The 22,758-nt window shown below is 37.9% G+C and overlaps 1 protein-coding gene across 5 annotated transcripts in view; it reads left to right on the top strand.

Annotated features, from left to right (window-relative positions):
* Positions 1-22,758, top strand: part of ube2h (ubiquitin-conjugating enzyme E2H (UBC8 homolog, yeast)) — a 58,348-nt gene that overhangs the window by 28,596 nt on the left and 6,994 nt on the right. For 2 of the 5 annotated variants that reach the window (XM_069909341.1, XM_069909339.1), the window contains 3 exons: positions 10,198-10,272; positions 15,398-15,437; positions 17,512-17,564. In XM_069909341.1, coding sequence (XP_069765442.1) covers positions 15,403-15,437; positions 17,512-17,564 — 88 coding nt within the window. In that variant the 5' untranslated portion in view covers positions 10,198-10,272; positions 15,398-15,402. Of the gene's footprint in view, positions 1-1,129; positions 1,207-4,240; positions 4,294-10,197; positions 10,273-15,397; positions 15,438-17,511; positions 17,565-22,758 lie in introns of those variants that run through there. The other 3 variants (XM_069909336.1, XM_069909337.1, XM_069909338.1) reach the window with 3 other exon arrangements.

Raw genomic sequence — 22,758 nt, 5'->3', positions numbered from 1 at the left:
GTGAATTCTACTGGCTTCCCATTTCTCAGCACATAATTTCCAAAGTAAGTTTATACCTTACACACTCTGCACACTTCATTTTCTTCTTGCTACTTCCATTATAAACTAGATCCTCATCAATAAACTTGTTTTTCCTTTTATAAACCTTCCAAACCTTTTTTTATAAACTATGGCTGTTGTGGAAAACTTTCTCCTTGATCAGTTGGTTGACATCTTTCACAGATGTTTTAAAGTTAAATGTGCTCTACAAGTTGTTAGAGTGGAAAGTGGGGAACATTAAGAAGTTGGAAGAAAAATAAAGATTCAGTGGCTATATCACTGAGGTTTGTGCAATTTTGTAGCATTATTTTTAGCAGAATGAAGTTGGGATCAAAACTAATTTTATCAGAATATCGAAGAAGCTGTTTTGGTGAGATAGTAGCACCCCACAATACAGAGGGACTCAATCCTTTATCTGGACATCTAAAATCTGGAAAGCTCCAAAAACCGGCAATTTTTTCCTGGTGCTGGTACAGCGGAGGGAGAGAGACAGCAGCACGACTTGGGCGGAGGGGAGAGAGATGGCAGTGTTACTAGGTTGGGTGCGGGGGGGAGAGGGACAGCAGGGTGACTCGGGTGGGCGAGAGATGACGGCGACTGGAAAGGGGGTGGATACGGCAGCACAATTTGGGTGCGCTTAAATCTGGGGCTGTTGGCTTTTGTTCTGAAATGCGAAAAAATCTGAAATTCGGAACACACTGTCCCCCAAGGGACAGTAAAGTATTGTGTACCTGTATTCGTCAAAAAATCTGCAGATGCTGAAAATCTGAAATGAAAATTGAGAATACTGTAAACACCAAGCCAAGCAAGTCTGTGGGAAGAGAAATGATCAATGTTTCAGGCTTGTCACTGTTTAGGACCCGAAAAGTTAACTGCTTTTTCTTTCCTGCTCCACTAAATGTTAATCGTACTGTATTTTTTGTTTTAACTCCTAGTGTTAAAACAAGACTACTCTTGTTCCGAACCCAGTGCAACACATTGCATTTTTACATGTAATTATAAAAACTGAAATTCAGTTAAGATTCTTCAGTGAATTATTTAAGTTGTGGCATTTCTGTTTCTTGTACTTTCCTTGACGCTTCTTTTTCAGAATTGAAAGCAAACATGAAGTGACCATACTTGGTGGGCTGAATGAATTTGTAGTCAAGTTTTATGGACCACAGGGAAGTAAGTAGATGTACAATGTTCTGTTTGATTTGGACAAGTTAATTTATTGAGTGTCATGCCAGTGATTCGCATCTTACTGGGTGATGGGGGATCGAGCAGATAATTAAGGGTGCACTTCTGTGCAGTGCAATCTCTATTCTATGATGTTGAAAACAGTTAAAACTAGAAGACTTCTTCATTGTGCATTGAAGCTTTGCACTTAGAAATCAATCTTTTTAAATAGATTCTTTGAAATTTTTTTCATTGAGCAGGGATCAATGCTTATTGCTTCTCAAAGTGTATTGGCTACAAAAGATTCTGATCTCCTGACTGGCTCATGTATACTAAATTAGAATTGAACCTCGAATTGTGCTCAATTTTCACCTCGTGTTGTATTTAACACTCAAAAAGACGCTTAAGATTTTATTTTGTTGTTCTGTAGAGTGAGAATGAAGAACTTGTATTCTTTAGGCAAATGTATTGTAATCTAAATCTGAGCATGTTCTTTTGATCTTAAAATTTCAATATTTTCTGCAAGTCCGTTGTTTCTGCTGATTATAATGACTAGTTGCTTTGTTTTATTTGTTATCACAATTGTTCCTTCAATATGAAGGCACAACTTGGCTCATGATTAAAGATGTTGCTAAATTATGATTAATTATAGTATTATGAGTTTTAAGATGTTCCGGAGTTCCATAGATTGCTCCAGCAATGGAGCTTTAAGGAATCTGGTTTTAAAAAAAAGGTGCTCATGACTGTAATTCTTCTTCAACCAAATTGGATCATTGATCTTGTTTCTGATTATAGTTATCAACATGTTTTAAAAGCTTTTTGGTCCATCAGCATTGAGAAGCACAGATTGGGTGCAGAGTCTGAGGCTATGTAACAAAGGAGATAAAGAAAAACAAACCATGCATTGAAGGGCACAATTAGAATTACACTGCCACTTGTCAGAAATCAGTAACTTTGTGGTTCACATACTTTGAACATTAGATAAACAGTTAAATTTTCATAGACAACTGAAAATGACTGGATATATTCACTTTTGTATTTAAGGTTTAGCATTGTATTTGAGTGTACATAAATTATGTATTTAACCTCACTAAACAAGATCTGTACAAATCCGAGGTCCATATGATATTCCTTTTTATTACAATACCAAAGAGAAGAGTAAACAAAGCAATATGGCTCAAATCTTGTCATTTACCATTTTTGCCTAGTTATTGAAAGACTGTTAATTTCAATGAATAATTTCTCTGTGGTTGTGTGGAACCTGCATATTCTATGAGAAATATCTGTGCCCTACTATTAAAATAGGGTCTGTTATCTCAGTATTAAATCTACAGATTAGTCGAAAAAGTTATCTTGTATGGGGAAGGAACTTGCATCTGCTGTAAATTTGCGATCGGTATCATAAACGTCAATCTCTTAAAAGAAATTAGGAACAGATTTGAGACTCCGGAACAAAGTAAATTTGAAAGTATAATAACAGATTTGTTGACTATCAAGAAATTTAATATTAATATATATATATATATATATATATATATATATATATAAAATTACAAGAATCTAAAAGAAAAAAAGATTTATAAATCAAAATTAGAATGGGAGAAAGATTTAAATACACAATCTAAGAGGAAATATGGTCAAAATTGTGTCAAGAGAGTGTTACAAATACAGTTAATGCTAGATATCAAGTGGTTCAATATAATCTTCTTCATCAATTATATTAATACTCCACATAAATTGAATGGACTTGATTCTAATGATCCAGATAAATGTTTTCGATGTAATAAGGAAATAACGATCTCTTTAAATTTGGAATTTTCCTGTGTGAAAGTGGAACAATTTTGGAAAGATTTGAGTATGTTGTTAGGACAAATTATGAAGATAAAGATACAAAAAGATCCAAGAATATTTTTACTTGGGGAAAATGCATGAGGAAGATATTGGATAAATATCAAGGAAATGTTTTAAATGTAGCTGGAGTGACAGCAAAGAAATGTATAGCAGTAACATGGAAAACTGAGAATTTGGTAAAAATAGAGAGATGGCACATTGAAATGCAAAATTGTATACCTTTAGAAAAAATTACTTGTAGTTTAAGGAATCGAATTGAAAACTTTTATAAAATTTGGAAACCATATATGGATTTTATGAATAAAGTCCATTCACATCCTCCACTTTTCCCACCCTCCTCAGTTAGTAATTATAAAAAGAAGTCAATGAATATTATATGTTAATAATAATATGTATGTAGAAGTAGATGTTCTTTCTTTTTCTTTTGGGGAAGGGGGTTGGGGAGAAAATTAATTTTGTACCATTTTGTATGGATTATCAAGTTACTATATTATTGAATTTATACTTTGTATTGATACAAATGATGGATAAAATTTTCAAAAAAAATAAAAGTTGCCCTGAAAAACCAGGGAGGAGGAAATGTGCAGAAGATGGGAGAAATACTTATGAGCCATTTTTGCCTGATCTGAATGTGGAAAAGGTCTGAATACTGCAGGGTCCAGGAAGCATGGCTGTCTGAAGAGAGGAAAGGATGAGGGAAAGCAACAAATTATTTCAAAATGTCACATGATGCTGTGCCATAATCCACGAGCATAGTTCCTCAAAAAAGCATCCACGATAATTTTTCATTTCCTCCTGCTTGCAGTCAAATATGCATCAAATGTAAAGAGGAATTTGCAAGTAGACCAATACTATCTTGAGAGTTGCCAGTCAGAACAATGATCGATGAATTTCTAAATTCTAAGGAAGAATTAAATGCTTGGTTTCTTTTTATTCTCTTTCACACATTTCTATGGTAATTTGAGATGATTACTTAAAAGTAAAGGTTGTACAAGGCTAATTATAACAGACCTACCTTTTCTACATAGTGTGCAAATATCAGCAATACAGCTTCTGTTTTTAATACCCCATTGCGATTATTGATTGTCAGCAAGATGATTAGTAAGCTTAAGTAATGCTATGAAATAAGTACACACAGCTTTTTCACTAATGCCCCTTTTGGGTCATTCCAGGACAATTGGGCTCTGGACCATATTAAAATTTTGTTGCATTCCAAGAGTAAGCTGCCAAAGAGCTTCTATAAAGGTATGGGGATGAGATTAAAAACAATCTGCAATGATTGGAGTTGAACCTAACAAAGATAGTTATGCTCATTAGAAGTCATTTATATTTGCTGACAATAATATCCTGGGCTGAACAGTTGTAAACTCTTCAATGACCTCTCATCCCTGAGTCAAAGGTCATCACCAAGGCTATTTGCATGATGTTCAGTTTTATTCTGATCCATTTTCAAGGGATTTGAAGGCAATTTTCTGCAAAGTATGAACAACAAATTTGGTTATGTATCAAGTAACATTTTCTACAACATGTTTATTCAATTTTCCTTAAGATTTGCCATCAGTGTCCTGATCAGAAACTGAACTGCACCAACGATGTAAATTCTGTGAAGTAAAACCAATTTTAAAAAATTTTGGAAACTTGTAACAGATCAGACAGAAACTGTGCAAAGAGACATTTAATATTTTGGAAAGATGGCTCATCAGTAATGTGAAAATACCCGAATTAATCCAGCAATTTGGTAGCTTCAGCAACTTATCCCCATGGGCTTCTCTTATCAGAGATATTCTATTTGCCCCGTTTGTCCCTCCCCCACCTGCTGTAATTTGAAACTAGCATGTGTTATGAGGTCCAGAGGACCCCAAACACCAGCAGCAATAGAATTATGCTCCACAACACAGGGTTACTTAAACAAAAGTAGTTTTTAATTATATTTGAACAAGAAAACAAAATTGAACTTTAACTTATTACTTAACTTACCTACTTAATCCCCCCCATCCCCCCTCTAATACTAAGTGCAGGTGTGTGTAATGTATATTTAAGATTAGAAAAGTTATTTGGATCATAGTCCAATTTCATTGGTTGCAGGCAGTTCTTGTACTGTGCACAGAAGTTAGGATTAACAAAGTTCACCAGTCTTTGGTGGTTAACAGGCAAATGGTTACCACTCAGGAGGGTTCTTGCTGGTTTTCAGAGAGAGATTCCTTTTCCAGGACATCTGCAACTGATTCCTTCTCAATCAGTCTTGCTGACGAAACTTTCCCCCTTCAGGGTTCTTCAGATGATCCTTTTTCTTTCAGGTCACCTTTCACACCACCAGTCTTCTCATTTGACCAGACATCCTTCCAAAGTTTGTCAGCTTGTCCCTCTGGAACAGATTTCTGTGTCTATCCTCTCTGTTTCACACCCTTCCTCTCTGAGGGCAAAATTGTTCTCCTCTGCCTGCAAATATCACATGCTCTCCCAGGCAAGCTGCTGTCAATACTTTGTTGCCTCCTGCAAAAAGCATTCTGCAAAAGTCCTGCAAATATTCTGTTTTAAAATGTGTGTGTGTGTGTGCAAGCTGCTCTAGCAATTCCTCCCAAACCACCTCTAAATACACTGTCACACATGCATCCTTTTTCTCTTTTCGATCTGAAACATGCTTCCCACAAATGTTGCCTCACCTGCTTAAGTTTCCAACATTTTTGTTTAGAATTTAAACATTTTAGTTCTGAATTTTGACATAAATATTGTGATTACTTCATCGGTCAGAGGTTGGTTATTATGTTGTGCGTAGTTCATTATTTGATTCATGAAGTGTCTCTACCATTCAATAAGCATTGGCTAGGTGGGAACTCCATTTATGCTATCAAAAATTAAGACTTGATTGGCACTCTGCACTTTTGGAGCTGGCCAAGGCTTCCAAAAATATATAAAGGGAACACTGAAAGAAATGTGTAGTAGCACATGGGGCTAGAATAACTTCCAGGCTGGGAGACAGATGGCAGGTGCTAGAATCTGGAGCAAATAAACATCTGCTGGAGGAACTTAGTGAGTCTCGCAGCATCAGTGGGAGAAAGAATTGGTGGTGTTTTGGGTTGGCTTTGATGAAAGGTTCCAACCTGAAACATTAACCATTCTTTTTCTCCCACTGTTTGCTGCTTGACTTGCAGAGTTCACCACATTTTTTTTTATTCATAACTTCCAAGCATTCTGCTGAGTAATGCTCCAAAGTGATTTCGATGTGCAGTACACAGTGCTGGAAAAACTCAGCAGCTCATCCAGCCTCTATGGGAGGTAAAGGGTAATCAACATTTCAGGCCTGAGCCTTTCATCAAGGTTTGAGCAAAAAGCAGGCAGACATCTGAATAAAGAAGAGAGGTATTAGCAAGAGGAGGAGTACAGGCTAACAGGTAAGGGATCCAAGGTGGATATAGGTGGGAGGATAGAAGAGAAAATAGCTGAGAAGTGATGGGGCATTTGCTTTTATTGCCATTGGACAGAGAACAAAGAATTCCATACACAACAGCACTGAGAGCAGATCCACAATGACTGCAACAGCTTAAGATGCATTTTTTAACCTGTTATGGACAGGAAAAAAATACACTCGTAAGATGAAGTTTTTAAAGTATTTTCTTAAAGTTCTTATTTGTGCTGTCTCAGATGCAGTTTATTTAAGGTGGCAGAAGGTAATCCTCAAAGTCTACTAAGTAAATTGTATATTCCTTCCACTCACACCCCACCCTGCACTCCCATTACCCACTGATAATTTTCCTCTCCACAGGCTTGGTTTGTAGTCGGAAAGTTTGAAATGCTTTCTGTTTTTGGTGATTCAGTAGTTGGAACTAGGTGGGAGAGGTGAATGAAACCAAATTTCCAATTTTCTGAATTTCAGGTCACATTCACCCCATGTTCCTTTTGCTCTCCTTTCATCACCCACACACTAATCCGACATGATTTCCTATCCCCTTTCTCTTTTTTTATCTGGCTCTTTGAGGATTCCAGTGGCTTCAGCCTCTGTCACCTCATAACCTTCTGTCTTCATCATCCCTTTATCAGCTCCCCAACCTAATTCCACCTACTTCCCTTTTCTCTCCATCACCAACCAGCCACTGTTTTTCAACTCCATCCTGCCCACCAACTCCTTTCTCTTCTTGTTCTTCCTGTTATCTGCCTGCCCCGCCACCTCTTATCATACTGGTTATCTCACCGTGACACTTTGTATTGAAGCATGATTTTGACATGAAACCTTGACCTTCCCTCTATCTCCACAGTTGTACCCTGACTTTCTGGGTTCTTCCAGCTTTTAGTTTTTGCTTTCCTTGTAACTACAATCTTCCATTCCAGATAACATCATATGAAAATCTTCTGCATGCTCTATTGCTACCACATCCTTCCTGCACTGTGGTAACCAGAGTTGTCCTCAACACTCCAAGTGGGGAGTGTTTGTGCACTTAATGCCTCAGCCTTTGGAGGTGAGCAAATACAAAACTCCACCTTCAGAATCAGAATTTGTCATGAATGTGCCACAAAATTTGTTGTGTTGCAGTAGCATCACAGTGCAAACCACCTTCCAGATATAAATAAAATAGTGCACAATAAGTAAAATTATGGCAGTATCTTTGGTTCATTGATCATTCGGGAATCTATGGCAGAGGGGAAGAAGCTGTCTTTGTGCGGCTGAATGCTTGACAAGGCTTCTGAACCTTTTACCCCCAATGGTAACCTGAGTGGTTGGGATCCTAGAGGATAGAGGTGACTTTCTTAAGTCACCGCCTCTTGTAGATGTCCTTGATGGAGTGAAGGCTGGTGCCCATGATATGGCAGGCCGAGTTGACTACCCACTGTCCTAAGAGGTGGCACCTCTGTACCAGACAGTGATGCAACTAGTCGGAATGCTCTACACAGTACATATAAGTTTTTAAGAGTCTTCATTAACTTACTGAATCTTCTCAAACACATCTCAAAGTATAACCGCTGGCAAGCCTTTTTCGTGATTACATCAACGTGGAGGCACCAGGACAGATCCTCGGGGATGTTGACACCCAGGAATTTGAAGTTCTTGACCCTCTCCACTGCTGACCCCTCGATGAAGAGTTCTCCTGATGTCCACAATCATTTTGGTTTTGCTAAAGTTGAGTGCAAGGTTGTTGTTGTGACACCACTCAAATAGTTGATTTATCTCCCTCCTATATGCTTCCTCATTGATTGTTTTGAATAAGCCACCTCTGTATTTATCAGCAGTTTTTTTTTAAAAAACATGTCATTTGTATTATAAAAATAAGCCTGGGAGTATTTCTGAAAGTGAGCAGCCTTGCAAGTTTCATGATTTCACTATAATGTAAGCCATTGCCTCTAAGAAGGAAGAGCTGAAATGGTTTCAGAAACGTGTTTGAATTGATAAATCTGCTCTTAATGATCCATTTCAACCTTCATTATGTCTGTCATTCCTAAAACATTATTTATACCACTTTGTTCCATGTCTTTAGCCACATTCTTAAAAAACTGTCTGATTTTGATTATGCAGATTCCATTGTATTTGCTGTAGAATTGATATTAAAGTTGTACAGAAAAAATAATTACATTTTCTCACCTCCATCCCAACAATTACTGTCAATATTTGTCCACTAGTTTTGGCCTCCTTTTAGGATGGCGATCATTTACCACCCCTACTGCATCACCTTTTGTGGAGATATTTCTGCTTGTGATATCATGGTGTTTTCTGGCTAATAATTGCCTCTGTACTTTGCAGTTACACCAACAGTTACTAGTTATTCAATATATCCTGATTAAAATATTTGTGCACATGTAGATATGTTGGGCAGACAGCAGCTGTGTAGCTACATTAAAAGCATGGCAACCTAACCTGTTTGCTTACCTTCTGTATGTGCACAAATATTTAAACCAGGATTTATTGAATGACCAGGATTTATTGAGCAAGTTGTTTGCATTGATGGGGGAGACTAGAACTAGGGGACATAGCCTCCAGATTTAGGGTGGTAGGTTTAGGACAGAGATGAGGAGGAACTGCCTTTCCCAGAGGGTGGTGAATCTATGGAAAACGCTGCCTATTGAAGCAGTGGAGGCTACCTCAGTGAATATATTTAAGACCAAATTGGATAGATTTTAACAAAGTAGTGGAATTGAGGAATATGGAAAAAAGGCAGGTAGGTGAAAATGAGCCTATCATTAGATCAGCCATGATCTCATTGAATGGCAGAGCAGGCTCGACGGGCCTGATGGCCGACTCTTGCTCCTATTTCTTATGTTCTAATAACCAGTAACAGTAACAGAGGTGCACCAAAGAAGAGGTACAAGGACTGCCTAAAGAAAGCTCTTGGTGCCTGCCACATTGACCACCGCCAGTGGGCTGATATCGCCTCAAACCGTGCATCTTGGCGCCTCACAGTTTGGCGGGCAGCAACCTCCTTTGAAGAAGACCGTAGAGCCCACCTCACTGACAAAAAACAAAGGAGGAAAAACCCAACACCCAACCCCAACCAACCAATTTTCCCTTGCAACCGCTGGAACCGTGTCTGCCTGTCCCGCATCGGACTTGTCAGCCACAAACGAGCCTGCTGCTGACGTGGACATTACCCCTCCATAAATCTTTGTCCGCGAAGCCAAGCCAAAGAAAGAAGAAAGAATAACCAGTAAGGATCTGAATTCTGACATTTTATTTTCCTTTCACCACCAGAATACTACTGGTTTTCCAATTGACATTTCTCAATTTGATAAAATTGGATGGATAAATTCCAGGATGTCATTTCACTTCAGAGACTAGATAATGTCTCTTATCTGTTTCCTTTTGAAATAGTGGGTGGATAATTATGGATTAGGATGATAAGAATTTGGTAAATACTGTTATATCTGGCTATTTGCAACATTATGCAAGATGCAAATTATTTTGAATTTGCTGCTGTATTCAATTTCTGCTTTGTCATTAGTGTGACGGTTTAAAATAGGGTTACCAGTAAAAACTAGACGATCATAAAAAGGAAATCTCCTTAAATGGTGACTTTGTAATAAAACTAGTAACAGATTAAAAATCAGAAATGGAATCTTGAAAAAGGTGTATTCATGTGAGTTGATCATCCTAGGTTGTTTTTGCATCTCTTTTACAGGTGTGTTGTGTCATCTTGTCTGAATAAAGTTTTTCTGTCTGTTTAGCTCCCTATGAAGGTGGTGTATGGAAAGTTAGAGTGGACCTACCAGACAAATATCCATTCAAGTCTCCTTCCATAGGTAAGCACGTTAGTTGAAGCAGGAGTTGAAATAGACCATCTGGCCTGTCAAGCTTACCGTCCTTCAGCAAAATCATGTCTGATTAGGCTGTGCATTTGGCTCCTCTTACCTGGTTTTAAACCCCAATTCCCCTATAATGTAAAAGTGTGTCTGGTTTTCCATCCAATATATTTAATGAGGCAGCCTTTACTGCTTCCTTGGGCAAGAGGTTGATTAATGTTTTTTATCCAAGGGATGAATGAATCAAGGAATAGTGGAATTTAGATAAACACAAGGATTTTCTTGATCAATTGATATTATTGGTCGTTCTTTTCTTCAAAGACACGTTGTGTAGTTCATCTGCAGACCTGAAAACTGAGATGAATTGAACAACAGAAACGTGTGTGATGGAGTTTTAAGTGAAACAGCTGTTGCACAGGAGTGATCACTCTCTCTCGGCAGAAGAGACCTTGTTCCAGTAGCACAGACATCCGTTAACAGCTTGAGACCTCTCTTGCTATACATTGGATGATCAGGACGTCTAAGTGTCTTGCCATGCTCTTAGTGCTCCACAACACCTGCTGGGCCTGCCTTCTTGTCTGTGTGGGTTTCCTTCCACCTTTCAAAATATACAGAGGTTGTAGGGAAATTTGGGTGGTTAGGAGACCTGGGCCAGAAGGGCCTGTTACCGTGCTGTGTGTTTAAATTTAAAATAATAGATCGTAGCCTTTCTTGATGTATATTTGCAGTGTGTCGGGGTAGTGCTATCCTGAAACATAAAGCAACTATAATTTTGTTTGTTAGCATGAGATAGATATAAATTTATACCCATACTATTTTGATGAGGTCTGCAAGGAATTATTTTTATTCTAGTACTTAATTTCTCTGCTTTGAGATTAATCTTCATTTTGGCATTGATGAGGATTAATAATAAACTGGTAGGTCTCTCTGTATTGGTCCCCATGTTGGATTTGGAAGCTCTCTGTATCTGTTTCACAATTGCTTCCAACAGTGATGGTGTAATTCTTTAAATAGGCTGCAGTTCTATGACATCCAAGTCCTTTGTGATCCAAGAAATTATTTCCAGTATATTGACCAACATCTCACGCCTTTCATCAAAAGCTTGCAGTTGAAGTACAAGGTACCACAAAGGCTGAAAAGATGATCAAAGAAAGAATTGTAATTAACACAAAGATGGAACTCTATACATTTGTTGTAGCCTCCCAAATTTATGCTGACCTTCCCAGGGGCCCTTATTTATTTCCTTTTCAGATTTCCTTCCTAAAGTGATATCCAAATAATTCACTGTCAACGTCTTGCGTGATTATGACAAAAGCAAAATCCCTCCTATTCTTTCTTGACCTTTCACAAAGTTGACCACATATTTTCCAAATGTCAGGAGGCAGTTATTGATGGTACTGTTAAGTAACAGTTGTTTTTTAAAAAAATTTATTTTTTATTTTTCACACTGTGAACCATACTGACCAAAATACACACAGACATTTCCCTCTTGAATATACACAGTGTCATTTTCTCCCCTTTTCCCCCTCCCTTCCCTCCCTCCTTCACCCCCCCCCCCACCCACTCAACATTCATGATATATGATACATTAAACAATGTCCTCACACAATGAAAATAATCAAGAAAATTGTCTCATCTACTTTTACATATTGGGTCAGTTCATTTCTTCGTCTTCTCCTGTCATTTTAGGTGGTGGAGGTCCGCAGTAGGACTTCTCTGTTGTGTTCCATGTACGGTTTCCAAATTTGTTCAAATACTGTGATGTTATTTCTTAAATTATATGTTATTTTTTCCAATGGAATACATTTATTCATTTCTTTGTACCATTGCTGTATTCTCAGGCTATCTTCTGATTTCCAGGTTGACATAATACATTTTTTTGCTACAGCTAAGACTATCAAATAAATCTTTTTTGTGCTCCATCCAAATCGAGTCCAAGTTCTTTACTTCTTGTATTACTTAGAAGAAAGATCTCTGGATTTTTTGGAATGTTGCTTTTTGTGATTTTATTTAATTCCTGATTTAGATCTTCCCTAAATTTTTCCACTTTCTCACATGCCCAAATTGCATGTACTTTTGTTCCCGTTTCCTCCTTACAGCAAAAACATCTATCTGATACTGTTGGGTCCCATTTATTTAACTTTTGGGGCATGGTGTATAGCCTGTGTAACCAATTATATTGTATCATCCGTAACCTCGTGTTTATTGTATTTCTCATAGTTCCGGAGCATAGCTTTTCCCATGTTTCATTCTTTATCTTTATGTTTAGATCTTGTTCCCATTTTTGTTTGGATTTACAGCTTGTTTCCTTGTTCTCTTTCTCTTGCAGTTTGATGTACATGTTTGTTATAAATCTTTTAATTATCATTGTGTCTGTAATCACATATTCAAAACTGCTTCCTTCTGGTAACCTCAGCCTGCTTCGCAATTTGTCCTTCAAGTAGGTTTTCAATTGGTGGTATGCAAAGATTGTACCGTGAGTTATACCATATTTGCACTTCATTTGTTCAAAAGATAATAATTTATTTCCCGAAAAACAATTTTCTATTCTTTGATCCCTTTCCTCTCCCATTCTCTAAAGGAAAGGTTATCTATTGTGAAGGGGATTAGTTGATTTTGCGTCAATATTAGGGTTTTTTTCCTTTCTATGTGAATCTTCTTCCAAATGTTGAGCAGATGGTGTAGTACTGGTGAATTCCCATGTTGCACCAGCCTTTCGTCCTACTTATATGTTCAGGTACCTTCTCCCCTATTTTATCTAGCTCTAATCTGGTCCAATCTGGTTTTTCCCTTGTTTGATAAAAATCTGATAGGTATCTTAATTGTGCTGCTCTATAATAATTCTTAAAGTTTGGTAGCTGTAAGCCCCCTTGAAGTAACAGTTGTTAATGCTGTTCATTATGAGCTCTTCCAGGACCACTTTACTTTGGGCTTCACAACAGTGTTGGTCCAAACATTGTTGGAGGGAGAAGAAAGTCCATGGACAGGATGAGGGTAACTGACCAATGAAAAAGCAATGTTGACACTGGTATCAAGGAACTAGAGTATAATTGAAGATGTTGGAATGAAGGAAAAGCTATGCTGGCTGGAGTTGTATGAGGCACGGTAGAGTCATCTCAAATCCAGGACCTTGTTGGATCTCCTCGGATAGTGCCTTGTCCAGCTATCTTCAGTTGCTTCACTTCAATAAATGCTTGCTTTTCTGTACTTATGAAAAGTCACCACACTTTGTGTATAGGTGTGAATCTCGTTTTGTGAAACATTTTCTGCATTGTTTTCTGTTAGCTGATGATTATTTCTTTATTCTTACAAAGAATTGGCATAGCTCAATTTTACACTGCAGTATTCTCTCAACCGTGTCTGCCTGTCCCGCATCGGACTTGACAGCCACAAACGAGCCTGCAGCTGACGTGGACATTTACCCCCTCCATAAATCTTCGTCCGCGAAGCCAAGCCAAAGAAAGAATTCTCTCAAGTAATGAAATTGAGGCTGGCACGGCAAAAAGCCATCTGCAGTGTATAATATCACTGGTCTGGGGCACCAAATCTAGAATTGCGGAGTTAAGGTGAAAAATAGTAAACGCAAAGGAATACTAAAATATTTAGTCTCTTGCTACATTGCAAGTTTCCACCTTTTGTATACACAAGTACTTCTGGATTGACTACCACTGCACCTACATGTATAACTGATATACAGTAAAACCCCTGTTATATGGTATTCAAGCAACCAGCAGCCTCAAGAAACAAGCAAAAAAATGCAGAAAATAAAAAATAGATTTAAAATTGGAGCACATCACTGTTAGTTCGCCAATCCATGCAACACGCAATCTCAGGCAATCGGTAAATTCACTTATCCAGCATTTACTAATCCCCAGAGGGGGGTGGATACCAGAGGTTTTATTGTATTTCAGTTCATTTGAATGAAACAGAGGATTTAATTGTTTTCCAATCTTTGCAAATCAGAGGTAGTTTTAAGGAGGGGGAGGGGCAGGGGATTAAAAGGTGAATTTCAGAGTATTGACATTTGACATGCTTCTGTGAGGTTCCCCCTCATTCTTCTGATCTCCAAGAAGTATAGTCCAAGAGTTGACAAAAGTTCCTTGTATGCTAATCTCTTCATTCAGGAATCATTCATGTAATGCCTTTACAGCACCAGTAATATGGACTGGTGTATTCCTGCAGTATCTGCAAGGAATTTGCACGTTCTTCTTGTGTCTTCATGGGTTTTCCATGGGGGGGTCTGGTTTCCTCCCACCTTTCTAAACATACCAGGAGTATAGGTTAATTGGGTAGAAATTGGGCAACACAGACTCCTAGGCCAAAGTGGCCTGTTATTGTGTTGTATGTCTAAAATTAAAAAAAATAATAATTTAAATCTTCTCTGAACCCTGTTCAATGCCAGCACATCCTTCCCTTAAATAAGGAGCCTACAACTGTACCAAGTGAGGGAGCAGTATTTGTATGGCTCTGGTTCAAATAAATGTTTGCCACTTGAAACTCCCATTTCTCTCTTTCTCTGCTTCTCCCCCTTCAGGTTGGTGGGAGACTCTGCAAAGCTAATGCTATTTGAATATCTTTGTGGACGTTCTTTGGCTCCTATTGTGGATGAATGTTGCTTGCCACTTAATATTCCAATGTTCAATGTCTGAATATTGTCTGGGTTTTGCTGCATGCAGACATCAACAGTTACATTTGCTGTGGAATGGGAATTTAATTGAATATTGTTATGAGCACTTGGGGAAAGAACTTTGTCAATAAAGCTCTTGAGGATAGCTGGACCAAGTACAATGTCTTGAACTTCTGCAGTGTATTTTGGGGCTTGAATAGTTGACTTCGAAGAACCACAGCCATCTTCTTTTGATTAAGATGCTAATTATTGTATTGTTCTCCTCTCAATGTGTATTGACTTTAGTTTTTATTTTCCTTGGAGTGCTGGTGACATAATGGGAAGCGCTGTTGCTCTGGAGCCATATACCAAGTGGAGATAATTTTTACCTTGTGAAAAATGTTGTCTTCTCTATCCACTCCCCACACACCTCAAAAAGAGCATTAGATCAGAAATGGTTTATGCTGCAGTTACTTTTCATTTTGTGTAACTAACTGATTTTTTTATGCTTGTTTTCAGGATTTATGAATAAAATTTTCCATCCAAACATTGATGAAGCGTAAGTAACAATTTACTATCGTACCAGTTTAGGCCATATATTACAATGAGAAAGCATTGAAAATGGAATGGTGAAAATACTGGAGGCTAATTTTGATACTAGTATTGATTTGGGCAGAGGGGATGTTGCATTTCCTTGATAACCTTTTACGAAGGCAGATTGGGTCCATCTGATTTTTCAAAACGCTAAATTGTGCCTATCTAGTAAAAGAGGCAATTGTGAGTGTGGTCTCAAAGGTTGATGTCTGTTGAGGCATGCATTGTTATGGGTCTGCTACCTCTAGAGAATTTTAAATGTAGAAAAAGAAGGTATTTTAAAGTCTAATGCTTTTAGTTTCAAGTTAATTATGGACAAGGGTACGTCTGGGTCTCGGGTTGAGCTTCTAAATTGGAGAAAGGCCAATTTTGAGGAAATGGTAAAGGATCCAGAATGCATGGATTGGGATAAGTTGTTTCTGGGCAAGGATGTGTGAGATAAGCAGAGAACCATCAAAGGTGGAATTTTGAGAGTCCAGAGTTTGTATGTTTCTGTTAGGATTAAAGGCAAAGATAGCAGGCATAGGGAATGTTGGTTTTCGAAGGATATTGGTGATCTGGTAAGGCAAAATGGAGCAAATAAGGTACTTGAAGAGTATTTTTTTAAAAATGCAAGAAAAACCTCAAAGAAATCAGAAAGCTTAAGGAAGACATGAGGTTGTTTTGGTAGACAATGTGAAGGAAAATCCTAAGGGTTTCTGCATGTATATTAAGTGTGAAAGGGGGAAAATTGAGGGGGATCTTCACACCAAGAGTGGTGGGAGTGTGGAATGAGCTGCCACTTGAAGTGGTGAATGCAGGCTCAATTTTAATATTTAAGAAGAATTTGGATAGGTACATGTATGGAGGGCTTTGAACTGAGTGCAGGTCACAGGGACTAGGTTTGGAACAGTCTAGAAGGGCTGAAGAGGTCTGTTTCTGTGTTGTAATGTTCCGCGGGTTCTAATGGTGAACAAAGCCTTTTGTCTCTAAGTAACTCATTTAAGCAAAAATATTATTAGCTCGTGAATTCAAGATTATTCATTGCACGTTGTCATCAGGATTTCAGTAACATGCAACTGACTTGGGTACGTTTTTGACATATTTCTGTTGCAAATATAGGATCTTGACTACAGTATTGTCTGATGTTTGGTCCCTGATTCAAAATGACACAGATCCTTTATGGGAGCAAACTTGCCATTTTTTTTAGTCTTAGATATGGCATGGCTTTTGGGATACTTTTGGTCATTCCTTTGCAATCAAGAATTTTCATATTGCTTCAAGTTCCTCTTCAGTCTCTTCAAATGATGAGATGATGTCTTAATTCATAGTAGACAATAAAGATCAGCAATTTTAGAGTTTAGACTCTGCCTGATTTTCTATGTCAGAAAGGTCACTCTTATTTGTACAAGACACAGGCAGTTGCCATCATCCAATATTTTTCTTTTGGTAAAAGTGTGTGCAACCTTCTGCTTCAATCTAACTGCTGTTATTGGCCTTCACTGGCAATGACCTTTGCCTTTAAATTTTTTTTTGTAGGTGCATGGAAATGCCTAGGGCCAGAGACCTCCCAATAGTGTGGGTATGAGGTCTTTATACATAAAGTAGAGAGAGAACATAATCTCACTGAATTTTAAGGGAAAATCAATTTACTTTAAACATCTTCCAACTCGGGTTGTTTGCAAAACATGTGAATAACTTGACTTTAGATTTTGTTTAAAACACTTTTTTCAGATCTTTAGTAAAGCATCCTAAAATGTGATGGCATTTCAGAAAATTTTTAATATTATTTTACTGATAGCAACATAGTTCCTCCCTACTATTGCTAAGAATGTGTTTAAAAATGAAAACTTTCAGCTAAGATTTAACATTTTTACTCTACCTGTTGTAGGTATTATTCTTGATGTTTAACTCTCTGAAAAATCAGTCTTGCTGCTCCATCTTCTGCCCAATGAAAATTTGCCCTCCAGCCAATACCAAATGCAGTTTTGGCAAGGGCTGTGGGTTTAAGATTTTATTTAATTTTAACCTGCTTCAAATGTCATTGTTTACTTTTTCAGATCAGGGACTGTATGCCTAGATGTAATTAACCAAACATGGACAGCTCTTTACGGTGAGTCAATGTTTTTGTTCTTAATGCTTCAGATAAGGTCTTGCTAACTAAATCTTGCCTGCTAATATCACCTACATCCATTGAATAAATAATAAAATTAATGTATTCTTTTAACTCAAAGTATGCTGTAATTCCATAGTAGGTATAATGGGATTTTTCTTGACCTTGGTGAGATTAAAGTGAAAGTCTCAAATATTTCCACAATGTATGTAGTTCCTGCATTTATATTAAGCCTTGTAAAACGGTCATTTGCATGATCTAACATCTGTTTGGTGACACAAAGATGAGTAGAAATTAAGCTTGAAGTGTACATGTAATAGAATTGAATGTTCTGAAGATCTGATGAATGTACATAGTTGGGAGAACAAAATGCTTATTTTACCTTTCTACAAAAAAGTGTTAGTTTGGCATACCTATGTAGCCGCAGAAAGAAAGAATTCCATTGCATCTGTACATTGTACTTGTGTGTATGATAAATTCTCATCATCCAAGATGAATGTGGTTGACATCAAAAGGCTAAGGCTATAATGAAGAGCATGGAGTATTAATTGCCCTGATACTGATAAAAATGAAATAATTATTGGTCAGTTGTTGTTTTCCATTGATAAGTACCACGAAGCGGTTTCTTGGAATCATAGTCCTCTGGCTATGGTAGAATCAAGACCCAATAAACAACTAGAGAAAACAATACAGTAATAGCAATACTCAAAAGTGCTGGAGAAGTCTGGCAGATCACACAACATCCATAGGAAGTAAAAGACAGTTGGTGTTTAGAGTCTGAGCCTTTCTTCAGAATGCTCCTGCACCATCACTGACCTAACTTCCAGTCATCTCCCTTCCACAGCATCTAACCTCCTTGTTTCCCAACCTCTTGCTTCCTGGTTCTTCCTCTTAACCAAGATCCATAAGTCCATTTGTCTCAGTCGACCCACTTGCTCGATGTGTTTCTGCATCTCTCAATTATTATCATTATGCCTTGACTCAATTTGGTCCTCCTTGGTCCATTCCTTTGCCAATTACAACCAGGACATCTCGTGTGCTCTCCATCCCTTTGACAACTTTTAGTTCCCTTGGCTGGACCACCTTGTCTTCAACAGTCCCTAAGAAATCAAAATGAATTCAGTTAATAGTACAGGAATGATGAGGTAATTCTGCATCCTCCTTGAAGAAATGAGCTGATAAAACAGAGGAAATTTGAACAAGGGTAAATCTAATTATATTTACAACTCACCAGAAGCCGATTCCGGCCATTTAAACCTGTGGTGCCTAATTAACCCACAACACCGTACATTTTGAAAGGTGGGAGGAAATTGGTGCACCCGGGGAAAGCCCACACAGACACTAGGAGAGTAAGATTCCTTACAGATAGCACACAATTCAAACCCAGGTCACTGGCGCTGTAAAAACGTTGCACTAACTGATACAGTAACTGTGCTGTACTAATGGCCAGTCCCAATTATGTGCACTTTTACCACTGTTAATATGCGTATTTATTCTGAGAAGGAATCAGTTTTTTGATCTGCTTGAATTATAAATGTTAATTAATTGCAAGTACCTGAAGCTTTCAAGGGACTTTTAATATCATACTAATTTCTGCATTCAGTTGTTAATTATATCGCTGGACAACCTTCCAGTGAAATTGAATTGCTATAATAAGTGGTACCATTGAATAAATAGGACAGTGTAATGACAAAATATTAGCAAATGAGAATTCATTTTGGTAAGTTTATCATTCAAGTGAAAATATTTTCCATTGTCTGTCAATTAATTAATTGCATGAGTACATTTAATGAACATTTAAATTTATTTTTAAATTTAAATTTAGACATGCAGCACAGTAACAGGCCATTTCAGCCCACAAGTCCATGCCACCCAATTTACTAACCTATACCCCCAGGAGGGAGGAAAACAGAGTCCCTGGGGGAAACCTATGCAAACACAGGGAGTATGTATTGTAATGGATGTGTTGATAATATTTTGAAGTTAACATAGAATTATACATCTTAAGTTATGTATTGGGCTTGGTTACAGGGATACACCACAGCATATTTGACAAACACTATGACACCAGGAAAGAACAAGAGCAGATTTGATGGGTCGAATGGCTTGCTTCCATTCCTTTATCATATCTTGTGAAAATGTTAAATTTGGAAATGCTGAGTATAGCAGTCAAGCCAATAATAGAATTAAAATGGATGTCAGGACAATTTGTGCTTTAAGGGAACAGTATTGGTTACATTCAGCCTTGTGCTGGCAGGGCTGCAAACCCCAGATCTATTTGAGTGACAGGTGCCACACTTTGCAAAATCTTGCCTTGACTTCAAAGACTGTCACTTTCATCTCATTAGTGAAGTCCAGCTCTTGGGTCAAGTGATTAATGAAGCCAAGTAGTCCTGGCAAAACAAACAGAGCATGAAGTACTGTAGCATTTCAAAAAGGTGGATGGGCACCACCTTTTCAATGGTAATAAGACTTAGAATTTGAAAAGTGGATTACAAAGTCTTGCAAAGGGAACATCTTGTTGCATTGTTCCTTTTTACTTGCAAATTACTTCCTCCAAATTGTATCTTCTCTTTAGCCATGTTGAATGACATTCATTGACTTTGTTGAGTTCTGTGGTGCAGCATGTGGACATCTGACCTGCACTTGTGAATCTGCAGGGTCATCTACTGCATCTGGTTCTCTCATTGTGGTCTCCTCTACTTTGGAATGACTGAACACAGACTGGGAGATAGTTTTGTTGAACACCTTGGCTCTGTCCATTGCAATAACAGGGACCTAGCAGTGGCCAACCATTTCAATTCCACACACCATTCCAACACTGACGTGTCTATTCATGGCCTTGTGCACAGCCAAATCAAGGCAATCTGCAATTAGAACAGCACCTAATATTTCCATCTGGGCACTTTGCAACCAAACATCATTAACATCAACTTCCAGTTTCCATGCTCTCCGCTCCCTTTGCACCTGCCTGCTTTTGCTCACACCTTGATGAAGGGCTCAGGCCATAAACATTGGTTACTCTTTACTTTTTGATGCTGTGTGACCTGTTGAGTCTCTCCAAAACATTTGCATATTGCACTACAATGAAAGGATCTGCAGACTTTCCTGTTTAACTCTGTATTGCATCTGACCATTGAGTTGCTTAAGGCACCTTAAATTTTTTAAATTTTAATTTAGACATGCAGCATGGTAACCGGCCCTTTTGGTCCACAAGTCCCAATTACACCCAACTAACCTACAGCCCTGGTATGTTTTGAACGGTGGGAAGAAACTGGAGCCCACTGAGGAAACCTGTACAGACACAGGAAGAACGTGCATACTCCTTACCGGATTCAAACCCCGGTTGTTGGCACTGTTAACAGTATTGTGCTTTATTCAGTATTGTGCTTTATTCTCCTCTACCCATTTTTGTGATTTTTTTTTTGGACTATTTGAATCACAGGTTTTGGGGAATGGACAGGAAAGTGAAAATGAGCATATGAATAATGGAGCTGGCCTGAACTCCATTCTTTTATTCGTATGCATTCATTAATAACCTATGGGTTAATTTAATTGGCATTTCTGATCATCAGCTGTTAGCATCATAATTTACATCGAGTTTGAGTCCAGGTCAGGTATTTGAGACAAACTGATAATTGCAATTTTATTCTTTCCATTTCAGTAATGGTTTATTTTGGAGGTTTGGGGAACAATTGTAACTGATTCAAGTCCAACTGTGCCCAAGTAAACTGCACTTTCATAGAGCCAGGGTGATCAAGTGAAGGTCTGTGCATTTTTTTAGAATGCCATTTGTCTTTCCACGGACAGGCCTAATCTTTTCAGAGACTCCACTTTGTAACTTTGATAAAGGCATAAGGAATATTTCCCCATAATAACCCCACAAGTCTATACCGTAATTTAAGAGTTCAGTACATGCATTTTAAAAGATAGCTCTCACTTCTTTCCAGCGTTGTTCCTTCCCCACATTTCCACAAGGTTGCTGCAGGGGCAAGATATTAAGTTGGCTCCCACAATACTTGATGCAAATTGGTACTTTCCAGAAAGGGCGTTGAATTTGAAAACGTGCAACTTAAGCAGATTATATTTTGTGGCGTACTCTTTCATAGATGTATCTTTTTTCAAAAAGAAATACAGTGGAAGATTCCACATAGAAATTTAAACTTAATGCTTCACTACCATCTAAATGCCAACAGAGGGAGACAAGAATTCAATGAATGAGAGACTACCACTGCGGTTCAGTATTTGACCTTCACCAATGTCAGATAGTGATCATTTTATAATGTAATTAAAAACAATATGCAGAAAATACTTCAGATTCAGGGCATCTGGAAAATGTATGTGACTTAGAAGAATTGTGAAACATTAGTTTTCCACCAAAGGGATGTAAATGTTAAATAACCAACGTACGAGTAATTTTCTGGCTAATGTCTGGGAAACCTAAATGGTTTCTTTTTGGAATAACTATGGTATAATCAAGCCATCAGTCATTTAACCCGAGCAAGTTCAGTTCCCCACCCCTTCCATCAATCCCTCAACCTTAATCATAACTAGAAACCTAACTAATTACACTTGAATTCATCCTTTTCAGACCATTGGCCTCTTCTAGGAACTTTTTCTCCCTAAAGACTCTTATGGAAGCATTTTCCTTCATCCCTTGTTTCACTGAAGTGAACAAATCTCCTTGAACCCTGATTGTTCAATCCATTCAGAATCTAAAACGTGAGACGCTTTGTTCTTTTATTCAGTAGACGATGAACCCAACTTCCTTCTTTGAATTCTTGTTAATTAATATTATTGATGCATCGAGGAACACATTCTTGGGTTTGATCCAAAATGTGTTGATGTAAGATGGAAGAAACTTGCATTAAGGTCTTTTTCATGACCTTGATGTTCCAAACTAGTTCATAGCTAATATATATATAATCACTGTTCAAGATGCTGGAGAACGAGAACAATGCACAAAAGTGCTAGAAGAACTCAGAAGGTTGTGCAACACATCCATAAAAGGCAAAAGGCAGTCAATAATTTGGGCCTGAGCCCTTCATCAATCAGGGATGCCAAAAATTGGGCAAATTCCTAAATAAGAGCAATTGGCAAAGAATGAACAAAGTCCCTGCAATTGATCTGTCCTGAATGGGCAATCAGTGATGTGACTTTTGCTATCCAAATGTAAAATTCAGTAAAGACTGGG

This window comes from Narcine bancroftii, chromosome 13 (genome assembly GCF_036971445.1).
Source record: "Narcine bancroftii isolate sNarBan1 chromosome 13, sNarBan1.hap1, whole genome shotgun sequence".
Lineage (NCBI taxonomy): Eukaryota > Metazoa > Chordata > Chondrichthyes > Torpediniformes > Narcinidae > Narcine > Narcine bancroftii.
Note: the sequence above shows the minus strand (reverse complement) of the source record. Positions and strands in the feature narration are given on the sequence as shown.